The 13,913-nt window shown below is 38.3% G+C and overlaps 1 protein-coding gene across 1 annotated transcript; it reads left to right on the top strand.

Moving 5' to 3' along the window:
* The first annotated feature begins 5,616 nt into the window (after positions 1–5,616).
* LOC103038799 (zinc finger protein RFP-like) lies at positions 5,617–9,768 on the top strand. The gene is made up of 6 exons (XM_022686848.2): positions 5,617–6,236; positions 6,343–6,438; positions 6,560–6,793; positions 6,889–7,036; positions 8,078–8,104; positions 8,211–9,768. Exons 1-6 carry the CDS (start codon positions 5,622–5,624, stop codon positions 8,756–8,758), a joined length of 1,668 nt encoding a protein of 555 aa, XP_022542569.2. The 5' UTR covers positions 5,617–5,621; the 3' UTR covers positions 8,759–9,768.
* The last annotated feature ends 4,145 nt before the right edge of the window (positions 9,769–13,913 follow it).

Here is a 13,913-nt window from a genome sequence, read left to right on the forward strand (position 1 = left end):
CCTCTCCGCTTTTAGACTCTTTGGCCCATTTTTCTGCGCTAGAAATGCGCACCCTCTCCGCTTTTAGACTCTTTGGCCCGTTTTTCTGTGCTAGAAATGCGCACCCTCTCCGCTTTTAGACTCTTTGGCCCGTTTTTCTGCGCTAGAAATGCGCACTCTCTCCGCTTTTAGACTCTTTGGCCTGTTTTTCTGCGCTATAAATGCGCACCCTCTCCACTTTTAGACTCTTTGGCCCGTTTTTCTGTGCTAGAAATGCGCACCCTCTCCACTTTTAGACTCTTTGGCCCGTTTTTCTCTGCTAGAAATGCGCACCCTCTCCGCTTTTAGACTCTTTGGCCCGTTTTTCTGCGCTAGAAATGCGCACCCTCTCCACTTTTAGACTCTTTGGCCCGATTCTTAACAGCAGGTCAACTTTCATTCTATTTCTAAAATACCTCGCGGGCCGCTCCAAGAAAGGAAATGGGCCGCAAATGGCCCGCGGGCCGTAGTTTGGACACCCCTGATTTAAGGAGAGTGTTCTCAGTGTTTCTGAAGTGTTGTTAGTAAAAGTAGAAATAATTCAGTAAATTTCCCCCAACCTGCCTCTAATTACTGACTTTATTTCAGCAGTAAAAGATCTGTTCTTGACTGGATCCAGATTCTCGGTGCAGCACTTTCACTGTGGATCTCATTCTCATGCTGAACAATCACAGAGCTGCTTATTATAAACACTGACACTTACTATCATTTACATCGATTTTAACTGTAGACTGTGTTTATATTTAATATTTATTATCATTAGTTTCTGTGTAGGACTCGTTTGAGATCAGTAACTGCAGATGAATCTGAGGGACAGATTAAATTGTACAGTAGTTTATAATTAGAGGATCAAACGGTTTAATGCAGCACTGAACTCAGATCAGCTCTGTACAAAATAAGAGATAGTGTTGCCAACTCCTCAGTAAGGAAAGTAGCTATTGGCTGTCCTAAAAGTCGTTAGAAGTCGCTAAATGAATTCATCGCATTTTTTGCATAATACATGTTTTTGAAGCCGTAAAGGAATAATGTTGTGGGAGAGAAAAAAGTGAGTAAAAAACACCATAAATATGTTAGAAATGTTACAAATGAACAACATCTGTTGCTTTTTAAATAGGACGTCACTTTTTTTACAATAACTTCATTTTTACGTGAATTACATAAATTAGTTTTTTGCCATGTTCTTAAATGTTATTATAAGAGCAGCAGTTAGCCGGAACTGTTATTCTACGTTTTTTTTTTTTAGTTTGTTTGTTTTACTTTATTTTTATTTTTTTACGTTTTCTTAAGTTTTCTTTATTTTTAATAAAGTGGTGGAGCGGTGTGTGTGGGTCTGCACTGTGAGTGATGTGGGGCGGGGCTCACGGCCAGTGTTGCCAACTTAGCGACTTTGTCGCTATATTTAGCGACTTTTCAGACCCTCTAGCTACTTTTTTTGTGAAAAAGCGACTAGCGACAAATCTAGCGAGTTTTTGTGGTGTTATTGGAGACTTTTGGCGACTCTGAGATGAACACGCGCTCTTCAGTTACTGTCCTCCGCGCTGGGCGCTGGGCGAGCCCCGCCCCACAACACTCACACTGCAGACCCACACTCTCTCACACTCAGAGCACACACACACACACACACACACACACACACCGCTCCACCAACACACTGTAAATGAATCGCGCGTGCCCACAGCCGCCGCTGACTGACCCCGCTCTGTATTTACAGAGCAGAAGTATAAATATTAATGTGTCTTCAGTGTGACACGAAAAGAAATCACTGAATTTAACTCACTTTGTCTCAGTCATTCACTCACCTCATTCACCACACAGCCTGTCACTCACCTCCTCCACAGTGTCTGCCTCTTTATAAAAAGCTAAATATCTATTGAACCATTGAACAATTTGTCTATGATATGTTTAAAAATAAAGAAAACTTAAGAAAACGTACAAAAAATTAAAATAAAATAAAACAAACAAACTAAAAAAACGTAGAATAACAGTTCCGGCTAACTGCTGCTCTTATAATAACATTTAAGAACACGGCAAAAACTAATTTATGTAGTTCACGTAAAAATGAAGTTATTGTAAAAAAAAAAAGTGACCTCCTATTTAAAAAGCAACAGAAGTTGTTAATTTGTAACATTTCTAACATATTTATGGTGTTTTTTACTCATTTTTTTCTCTCCCACATCCCTAATCCTTTACAGCTTCAAAAATATTTATCATGCAAATTATGTGATGACGTCATTCAGCGACTTCTAGCGACTTTTAGGACAGCCAATAGCTACTTTCCTTACTGAGGAGTTGGCAACACTGCTCACGGCAGCGCCCGCTGCAGCGCGGAGGACAGTAACTGAAGAGCGCGTGTTCATCTCAGAGTCGCCAAAAGTCTCCAATAACACCACAAAAACTCGCTAAATTTGTCGCTAGTCGCTTTTTTTTTTTTTTTTTTACAAAAAAAAGTCGCTAGAGGGTCTGAAAAGTCGCTAAATATAGCGACAAAGTCGCTAAGTTGGCAACACTGGCCGCGGAGGGATAATTAAAGAAAAAAACACGCAGTTGTCTTGTTAATGCAGGTGTTCTGTCGAGTTTTGCTACCCATCGATATGTGCTTATTTACGAGACTGCGCATGCGCCGACCAACGTTTTTACATATGTTTTCATGTTTATCATGATAATTAATTATTATTTTTATTGGGAGCATCAAACAACCTGCTTCCATGATTAAAAACGGTGTAATTAGCACTTAAAATAATAATAAACTATAAAACTATAAAACTACATAAAAACGGTTTCTAATCACGTAGATTTTCTATATTTAATTTTTTAACTTTACTTGATACAGTGATTTAGCCTATACACATATTCTACCTAGGCTTCTGCTGAGAGTATTTTCTAATAACGTTTCTAATATGGTGCTTTTTTTTCTAATGAAATAATGCTAGGGTAGCACGGTTTGACAAGGTAGCACAACTTGGACAGAGCACAGGGAATTGTAGTCCAAAATAAAAACACAGATATATAATTACCTTTTTACAGTTAGAGCACATTAACCAACCCGCAACAGGAGTATAAAACAAAACAAGAGTTCCTTTTGTTCACTAAAAGTTAAAATAATAATAATAATAATTTTGAATAATACTTCTGAAGAATTCATATTATTTTATGTAGTCCTTTTTCTATTATTTTTAATAGTCTTTTTAACTATGTAAATATGTAAAAACAATGCAAGTGCTTGTAGTCCATATTTGGATGATATGAGATCTTTTAGTATAATTTTAAAAGAAATATAACGATTACCTGCTGAATTTACTGAAGATGATGCACATATGGAGACATCTTAAAAGAGTAATAAGTGACTTGTCCAGTAAATTAAAAACAAGGAGTTTAAACGCTTGTGAAAGTAAGATTATACATATTTATTTGAACTAAATAATTTATTAAAAGGAAGTTAAAGGTATGTTAAAGATGATGCACCATGTTGGAATAATTAAGTGTAGTCAGGTAATGTGTATCACTGTAGTTTAAGGAGTTTATTGTTTGTATTGGTTGAGATGTGAAGATCAGTAGGAGGAATCTGTAAATTCAGTGGTTAAATTCTTCCACCTGGTGGACAAAACCTGCAACTGCACCTGAGGCGGTGGGCGTGTCCTCGTGATGTCACTGAGGAGAAACGAAAGTTAAACTTCATCTCCAGAATCCGGTTCTCTTCAGCTGAACTTGGTCTCCGGTGTTTTTTGGAGGATCTGTATCTCCTGCAGGTGAGCAGTTAAAACCTCGTATCTCTCTTTTCTGATCTTTTCTCATCCTGTCTGATCCTGATCTGGGTTCAGTGGTTCTGATCGTGTGTTTTTAGTCTGATGAAGCTGAAGCTTCTCCCTCCACCAGTTCAGCTTCTGAACTCAATCCAATCACATAACTGTGATAAATTACTACATAACACAGCTCACTAATAGTGATTATCACCAGCAGCTTCAACATTTAGCTCCAACTTCATACTTACTTTATAAACAGCTGATTTACTGCTATTTTATACTTTATTCAGACACTTCACACTTAGCTACAGTTAGCATGCTAATCTCCTGATATAAAGATATTTAAAGCTGTAAAATCAGTATCAGTATTCTAAAATATAATGTGTGAATATTTATAAAAAAAAAATACAATAAAAATAAAAAAACGAGTTTCTAAGTGACTTTAGAAATGAAAGGTCTTTAAGATTTAGCTTTAAGATTTTAGATTCTTTATTGAAGGAGGAAACTCCAGAGTTCCATATATTTACTATAAAAATACTTTTAGGATGTTATTAACATGCACATCAGACGTGTGTAGCAACACAGAGACAATAAGTAAAAGTAAAAAAAAAAAAGAAAAAAAAAAAGAAAAATACATACAGAGCTTTTGGAATAAGCAGATACTTGGGGGCGGGGCTGGTGATGTCATGGGCCCTGCATTTAATATTGCGATATATATAGTCGAAAGAAAACTTGTAATGTAATTTTTTTCGAATACCGTGCAGCCCTACTTAGTCTGTAGTAAACCAGTGGTAGAACAGATGGTGTTACAGCTGTTACTCTACTGCAGCAGCATTTACACACTTACAGCACATTCACACTTTCATCATTATAATAACTAGAAAAAGACACAGAAACACAGAGAAGTTCTTTTCTTTAGAGAAATTACAGATGAAGTCAGAGAGCGGTGAGTACTGTTTCCTACACCTTCAAATAAAGACTCTTAGAAACTGGAGAAAAAAAACTGCTACAGGAAGAGTCACGTCTGGCTGACCCACATGGAAACAGCAGCTTTAGCCTTTAGCTCAGATTAACATGATTAAGAACTGAGTCTCAGTTTCAGCAGAGAAGAGAAGAATTAGAGTTAATCTGACAGGAGAAGAACTGCAGTAATAGTCATTAATAAAAAATCAGATTGTCTGGATATATATACAGTACATATAGTACTGTAGCTACTGCACAACTAAACAATAGGTGTGTTCTAAATGTTTTTGATGGATATTGTATATATTTGAATTTTAAAATACATAATTACAATAATTATGGAAAACATTTTCCTGGCATCCAGAATATAAAGGATGTGCCTGATTGTTCAGTCCTCTCGCTGTCAGTCTGCCTGCTCAAGACTTTGAACTGTTCTATAAAGACTCTACTTCCCAGCATGCACACACACCAGCCCTCCCTGAATCCACTGATCACATGACACTACGGTGTTCCTGCTCTCTCAGTTACTTACTATCTCTACCTGTCCTCCATAGTATATAAACCCCTCTGTTTGTTCAGTTCATTGCTGAGTATTGAATCTAGTATTCCTAGATCTTCTATGATGCATTTCATTGTTTTGCCTTCCTCGTTACCAACACTTTTTGTATCACAGTTTATCGTCTTTTGTCTTGCCCATTCTATTGTTTAGCCTACAGACAAATAGTTTGTCTATTTGTCTTAGCGTTACTATGTACAGTTGTTCTGAGTGTTGTATTTATTATGGAGAAAATGCTGTGGGATTGCAGAAAGTCCTGAATTATTTAAATTTACAACATTAACCCATAAAAATGACATTGAATACAGTTCTTAATTAAGTGTCCTGAAAAATGTTGGATCTTCATGATGTCTGTGTTTCCTCTATCAGTCATGGCTTCCTCCAGCAGTCTCCTGTCTGAAGATCAGCTCCAGTGCTCTATCTGTCTGGATGTGTTCACTGATCCGGTCTCTACTCCATGTGGACACAACTTCTGCATGGTCTGTCTCAGAAAGTGCTGGAACAGCAGCTCACACTGCCAGTGTCCTGTGTGTAAGGAGGAGTTCTCCAGAAGACCTGAGCTTCGTGTGAACACCTTCATCTCTGGACTGGCTGCTCAGTTCAAGAAGTCGCTTCAGGTGAAATCCAGCAGATCTTCAGAGAAACCTCCCTCCAAGCCTAAGAAGATTCTGTGTGATTCCTGCACTGAGAAAAAGATGGAGGCTCTGAAGTCCTGTCTGGACTGTGGAGTATCTTACTGCAGCGATCATCTGACCCTCCATAAAACTACACCTAAACTCAAGAAGCACAAGCTGATGGACCCTGTGGAGAACCTGGAGGACTACATCTGCCAGAAACATGAGAGACCCCTGGAGCTGTTCTGTAGAGACGACCAGACGTGTGTGTGTCAGTTCTGCACTGAGGGAGACCACCGGACTCACAGCACTGTTCCTATAGAGGAGGAGAGTGGAGAGAAGAAGGTCAGATATTTAGAGAAAGAATTATTCACTTAAATTAACCCTCGTTTATTTTCTATGCTACAGATTCCTCAGATTAATGAGCGTCTTTCTTATAATGTGTCTATAGACTCAGCTGGGGAAGACACAGGCAGATGTTCAGCAGATGATCCAGGACCGAATGAAGAAGATTGAGGAGATCAATCACTCTGTAGATCTCAATAAAGTGAGTGAGTTTTATTTGACTGTTTCTAATATCACATCAGTAACATTCCAGCCTTCAGTCACTTCCAGTCTTTTGTGATTGTGATGAATGTGATTGGTCTGGATTGGTCTGGATTGGTCAGAAAAACACAGAGAAGGAGAAAGCAGACAGTGTGGAAGTCTTCAAGGCTCTGGTGCGCTGCATTAAGAGAAGCCAGGCTGAGCTGCTGGAGGTGATGGAGGAGAAGCAGAAAGCAGCAGAGAGGCAGGCTGAAGAGCTGATTAAAGAGCTGGAGCAGGAAATCACTGAGCTAAAGAGGAGAGACACTGAGCTGGAGCAGATCTCCCACACTGAGGACCACCTCCACCTCCTACAGGTCAGAGTCCCTCTGTTTCTCAATAGTAATGCAGTCCATCACAGGACAGCACTGCCCATGCTGAGGGGTTTCTCCTCTCTCCTGCTGTACTGTAGATTTACCCGTCCCTCTGCAGACCCCCACACACCAAGAACTGGACTGACGTCAGTGTTAACACTCCTCTGAGGGTGGAGACTCTGAGGAAAGCTCTGTCTCAGCTTCAGGAAGCCCTCAGTGAGGAGATGGAGAAGCTTCCTGAGATCAGTGAGTATCTACTGATCAGTCAGAGTTTAGATTTTCTCTCCTATTTACCTTATTAAATTCAGCAAGTCCAAAACACCAGAGAAACGACCAATAGAAACGACCTGCAGCTGCATCTTTACAAGAGAAACAGGGGCAGTGGATGAGGTGGGAGAGTGTAGAGAAGCAGAGAATCTTGATGAAGAGAAGTTTGATGATAATGATGATGTTCCTCCAAAACTGCAAAACATTGTGGAAACTTTGCAAAAACATAAATAAAATAAAAATACATTAAAAATGAGAAAAGTGTAATTCCTGATGTTGTTCCTATGGTGTTTCTAGGTGGTTGCTATGACATTTTATGAAGTTGATTATTAATTGTTAATGTATCCCTGGTGGTTGCTATGGTGGTATAAGTAATTGCAGTAAACTTCCTAGGTAGTCATGATTCAGTTGCTGGGTTTTCCATGGAGGTTTCTACAATGTTCCTCAGTGGTTTCTGTTGTATTCCAGGTAGTTGATATGGTGTTGCTATGATATTCCAGTTGGTTACTATGGCGTTGTTATGTGATTTGATAGTTAGCTGCTTCGTGACTATTCAAATAAATTTGGCGTGACTTGATTGCTGTGGTATCCCAGGTGGTTGGTCTGGTGCTGCTAAGTGGTAATAAGATTGTTCCTATTGTAATCCATGTGGTTGCTATGTTGTTTCTGGATGGTTTCTATGGTAGCCCAGCTGATTGCTGTGTTGTTGCTACGTGGTTACTACGATAACTCATATTGTTGCTAAGTGGTTGCTTGGTGGCTGCTAGCCAGTGTAGTGCTAGCTGTAGTGTTCCAGGTGGTTGCTCTTCTGTCTCAGGTGGTTGGTCAGGTATCTAGTGTTGAGAGTTGGGTGTCGCACGTTATTTTTATTATATTTATCTTTAAAGGGTTAATCAGTTAATCAGTTCCATCAAATATTATCTACTGTGCTTCATATTAATCAGACCTCATTAAACAGTTAATTAAACATATTTAAATTCTGACAGTCGTTTCTATTGTTTATTATTATTTTCTGAACAGAACTGAAGAGAATTCAACAATATGCAGGTATGTTGTCTCTTCCTGATCACATGACTAAATACAGAGTGTGTATGTTGTGTAGTTGGTGCTGTATGATGTTAAAATGGGTTTAAATTGTGTGCGTTTCTCTCAGTGGATGTGACTCTGGATCCTGATACAGCTCATCCTGCTCTCATCCTGTCTGATGATGGGAAACAGGTGAAACATGGAGACATCCGACAGAACGTTCCTGATTCTCCACAGAGGTTTGACGAGTGTCTCTGTGTTCTGGGAAAGGAGGGATTCTCCTCAGGGAGGTTTTACTATGAGGTTCAGGTCAGAGGAAAGAGTAGGTGGAGTTTAGGAGTGATCAGAGAGTCTAGCAACAGGAAGGGGCTGATTACAGTCAGTCCTGAGAATGGACTCTGGTCTATAGTTCTGAGGAATGAAACTGAATATAAAGCCTGGGAGTCTCCTCCTGTCCTCCTCTCCTTAAATCAGGTTCTCCAGAAGGTGGGGGTGTTTGTGGATTATGAGGAGGGTCTGGTCTCCTTCTATGATGTTGAGGTCAGATCTCATATCTACTCTTTCACTGGTCAGTCTTTCACTGAGAAAATCTATCCATTCTTCAGTCCCGGTAACAATGAAGGAGGTAAAAACTCAGCTCCACTGATCATCACTCCTGTTCATCATCATAAATGAGCTTCTTTTACCCCAAAAATAATATTTTCTTTAATATTTTAGACAGTAAATTTGAGTAAAATATAAATGGGTGGGTTAAACGATGCATGATTTTACAGTAATCAAGTAAAAATATTAATTAGGGTGTTTTTTCCTCAATAAATCTTCTGTTAGTGATGTAAAATAGATTTATGTTTTATTTAGATTTTTTTTGTGAGGTAAACAGAATGCAGAATGTCCTGTGGTGTGACGTAATATGAATGAATTATGAAATATAAACCCTTATATAGGATAAATCAGTAATATCTGAACTGTTTATAATGGCTTTAATCATGTTTACATACCAGTATGTAGGATCAGACTCCTACAATAATTATCACAGGACATTTTTAAGGCTTTGTGATGAAAATTATCAGGTTTTTAAACAGGCAGTTTGATGGTTGAAAGTTTAAATATATATTTACTCAGTTACCAAAATGTGCAGGGTTAATTACATGAACTTGTTTTTTTATTTTACTGTAATGTAATGTCACACCGCAGGACAGTTTATGTACAAGGTTGTGAGAAAAGCTTATAAAATGGTAGAAAAAGAGAAATAATGTCTGAAGAAAACGAGCAGATCAGGATAGTTTAAACTCTGAACTGCAGAATTTCCTAAAATGAGTTAAAATATGAAAATATAAAAGTAGTTTATTTTATAAATATCTGTTTCAGCTCCATTCATCAAATACCCAAATCCAGTGAATGAATGAAGAATGTAAAAATGTAATAAATGAAGATTAAATCAGGATCTTTGATCCAGTTTCTCTGTGTTAAAGAGGCTCATCTCTAAATCCTCTTTTTAGCATCATTTATGAAAAGTGATGTTTAGTCTGTACTGTAATCTGTACACAGTTAATCAGACAGCAGGTAAAGCTACCTGTACCTGTTTCACTGTGTTCTGTCTTGTGCTGCAGAGCCAGTTTCATCCTATTTACTGTCCTGAATAAACTCTAATAAAGATCTGCTTTCATGAAGCTCTTTTTCTATCAGTTCCCGTCTGCACCGCGTCCTGTTTACTACTAACCAAACAACCCACCTTCTGCTCTTATCTAAAGGATGGGGAACAGTTTAGAAGAGCAGTTTAGAAGAGTCTAGAATCTGCAGAAAAGCTCATCTACAAGTTTGTTTCTGTAGAATTATTGTAGATTTCTTCACGTATTTACACTCAGAACATCAACAATACGGATCATTTGAACAGGGGAGCACAAACGTTGGGAAGTCGGTTCCAAAAGCTTAATATTAACCTGCTTTATCCTGTTCCACAACCATCTCTGACGTGTGATTGGGTCACGGTCCTGTTGGAGCTCTTAATTCACTCCAAGTTTAAACTGTACAGCTGATGGTTTGAGGTTCTGCTGAAGAAGAATTCTGAGCAAGTCCTCCTTCTCCATTATTCCATCCACTGTGTGTAATGTACCAGGAGCACTGGAAGCAGAACAGCCCCAGAGCATGATGCTCCCACCACCATGCTTAACAGCTGCTGCTACAGTGCTCTTTGGGTTTAATGGGTTTATCTGGTTTTTACCCTTCCGAATGTCTTTATCTAATCAGAACATAAAACGTTCCAGAGGAGGAACGCTGTGGGAGATGGTCTGGTTTTCTGTTCCATTTTCTGATTTATTATCTTCATTAAAAGCCGTGTCAGTGTTCCACACTAACAGACAGAGTTACCTCTTCAGATAAAGTCTGATCGCCTTCATTATCAGATTTAGATCAGCTCAGAGACCAGAGAATACAGACTAGATACATCTGATACAGATATTTATCTTTATTTTTTATATTTAGGTAGTTTAATTTCTCACTCCCTCTGTAACACAACCTGTCAGTTTTAATTCTCCCATTATCATTTAATTATATTACATTTTATTATCTGTATTTTCATTTTTTTTGTAAGTTAATTTACTTTAGTTCTTAATAATAAATTATTGTTGTTTGCTGCTTTCTTAGGATTTAAATTCCTGGTCTTGTTTTAATGCCATTCTTATACTCTTGAATTTTAAACTCAATGTTTTTCTGAGTACAAATTAAACACAAATAATAATGAAGGTTGATTGGTTGACTGATTAAAAGAAAGTGTATTATTTTTAGTATTATTATTGAAAGCATAATTAATAATAAATCTTAAATGATCTTATATAAAATGCCCACAACACCAGGGGGTGCCTTTACTCCCTAACAGGGCTGAAAGACAGATACAGTACCTGCTGTTTACTCACACCTGGAAGAGAGGAAACACACCTGGAGATAAAAGAGAGAGAAAGAGAAAAGATGATCAAAAAGATACAAATATACATATTTATTTTAAGATTTTATCTTTATGTTTGTTTCTTAAATCCTATACAGAAATCTGACATATTGTCATAAATAGACACATATCATAAAACACTGTGCTTCTCCATATATACATACACTACCAATAAAACAGTATGAGAATCACTGAATAAACACATTGCTGCATTAAAAAATAAATAAAATAAAATAAATTTAAACAATATGTGCAGCTTAGTCTCAGTTACATGTAACATTCTCTCCTCAGTAATATTAGCTAGCTCTGCACTAACCTTAGTTTTCTCCTCAGTAATATTAGCTAGCTCTGCACTAACCTTAGTTTTCTCCTCAGTAATATTAGCTAGCTCTGCGCTAACCTTAGTTTTCTCCTCAGTAATATTAGCTAGCTCTGCGCTAACCTTAGTTTTCTCCTCAGTAATATTAGCTAGCTCTGCGCTAACCTTAGTTTTCTCCTCAGTAATATTAGCTAGCTCTGCGCTAACCTTAGTTTTCTCCTCAGTAATATTAGCTAGCTCTGCGCTAACCTTAGTTTTCTCCTCAGTAATATTAGCTAGCTCTGCGCTAACCTTAGTTTTCTCCTCAGTAATATTAGCTAGCTCTGCGCTAACCTTAGTTTTCTCCTCAGTAATAATAGCTAGCTCTGCACTAACCTTAGTTCTCTCCTCAGTAATATTAGCTAGCTCTGCACTAACCTTAGTTTTCTCCTCAGTAATATTAGCTAGCTCTGCACTAACCTTAGTTCTCTCCTCAGTAATATTAGCTAGCTCTGCACTAACCTTAGTTATCTCCTCAGTAATATTAGCTAGCTCTCCACTAACCTTAGTTTTCTCCTCAGTAATATTAGCTAGCTCTCAACTAACCTTAGTTTTCTCCTCAGTAATATTAGCTAGCTCTGCGCTAACCTTAGTTATCTCCTCAGTAATATTAGCTAGCTCTGCGCTAATCGTAGTTTTCTCCTCAGTAATATTAGCTAACTCTGCGCTAACCTTAGTTATCTCCTCAGTAATATTAGCTAGCTCTGCGCTAACCTTAGTTATCTCCTCAGTAATATTAGCTAGCTCTGCGCTAACCTTAGTTTTCTCCTCAGTAATATTAGCTAGCTCTGCGCTAACCTTAGTTTTCTCCTCAGTAATATTAGCTAGCTCTGCGCTAACCTTAGTTCTCTCCTCAGTAATATTAGCTAGCTCTGCGCTAACCTTAGTTATCTCCTCAGTAATATTAGCTAGCTCTGCGCTAACCTTAGTTTTCTCCTCAGTAATATTAGCTAGCTCTGCGCTAACCTTAGTTATCTCCTCAGTAATATTAGCTAGCTCTGCGCTAACCTTAGTTTTCTCCTCAGTAATATTAGCTAGCTCTGCACTAACCTTAGTTCTCTCCTCAGTAATATTAGCTAGCTCTGCACTAACCTCCTCAGTTGTTTTCTCCCAGCCGCATTTTTGGCCGCATGTCTGGCCAGTGACTCTGGCAGCCCTGTCTGACCTCAGCCTTACGAGGGTTTCAGTTTCCTCATCAGTCCCTAAGTAAAAATAAATAAGTAAATAAATGAATTAATTAAAATTATATATATATTATAAATAATATATGTTTTTATATGTATAACATGATACACATAGGGTCATAAATATAGTTTTACTGAGCATACAGTTTATCTAAACTATAAATTATATTACTGCTTTACTTGCTGTTTAATTAGATAAGGAACCTAGTTAATTATTTTGTTTATGACGTATATTTGGGCGTTGCCTTCCCCATTTTCGCGTGCTCTGTGGGCGTGGATGCAGTGATGTCATTGGAAAATCCTTAAAAGTCTTCCGGAGTAGGATGCACTGATGTAACCTCCGTTGGAAGCCTACTACAGGTGGATTTTAAGCGGCTTCTTTCGTCTCCTACGGTATTCGGACAGGCGGCAAGATGGCGTCACGAAATCAGTTTCCGGGTCACGGAGGAGAGGAGGAGGATCGGTAGGAAAAAGAAGACACTTTTGGGGTTTCTGGACGCAGCCTGGGTCTGCAGTGTGAGTGATGTGGGGCGGGGCTCACGGCAGCGCCCGCTGCAGCGCGGAGGACAGTAACTGAAGAGCGCGTGTTCATCTTAGAGTCGCCAAAAGTCTCCAATAACACCACAAAAACTCGCTAGATTTGTCGCTAGTCGCTTTTTTACAAAAAAGTCGCTAGAGGGTCTGAAAAGTCGCTAAATATAGCGACAAAGTCGCTAAGTTGGCAACACTGTCTCTGAACACACACCTGTTCCTGCTTCTGTGTGTGTTTAGAGGAGGGGAGTGCTAGGTGGGTGACACACCCACCTAGCACTCCCCTCCTCTAAACACACACAGAAGCAGGAACAGGTAACACACTATGTGTGACTCCGCCCACCATCGTGATCCTTCCCCCCTCCAGGTGTGGAGCTGCAGCAGGTGAAGGCCACACTCCTGTGTTTCTCCAACAAGAGCTTCCCTCAGACTGGAGGCTGAGCTGGAAGGTGGGTGGAGCAGCTGGAGCTCGGGGGTCACACAGAGAGCATTAAACAGTCGTACAGACGTTTCACAAACAATAAATCTTTATATCTTTAATAACTACTGTTAAGGACAATTATTTAACATTATTACTTCATATTACAATAAATGGGTTTACTTAAATATAATACATTTTTTCGTTAATTTAGTAAATCATTCTCTTAATTTATATATATTTTATATATTTAAAATAATTTAAAATATTGTTAACTTAATGTTATAAATAATTCCTTGGATGTAATGAATATGTTTACTTAAATATAGTAAATCATCCTCTTGATTTAATAAACAGTATTTATCTTAATTTAACAAATAATTCCCTGCGTTTTAATA

The sequence above is a fragment of the Astyanax mexicanus genome, chromosome 8, assembly GCF_023375975.1.
Source record: "Astyanax mexicanus isolate ESR-SI-001 chromosome 8, AstMex3_surface, whole genome shotgun sequence".
In the NCBI taxonomy this organism is placed as follows: Eukaryota; Metazoa; Chordata; class Actinopteri; order Characiformes; family Acestrorhamphidae; genus Astyanax; species Astyanax mexicanus.

Bases quoted from the DNA above. Each gene is read 5' to 3' on its own strand.
- LOC103038799 (XM_022686848.2), top strand. From the start codon at position 5,622: ATGATGTCTGTGTTTCCTCTATCAGTCATGGCTTCCTCCAGCAGTCTC. The intron at 7,037-8,077 runs GTGAGTATCTAC...TTTTCTGAACAG, and splicing joins GGAGAAGCTTCCTGAGATCA to AACTGAAGAGAATTCAACAA. The intron at 8,105-8,210 runs GTATGTTGTCTC...CGTTTCTCTCAG, and splicing joins GAGAATTCAACAATATGCAG to TGGATGTGACTCTGGATCCT.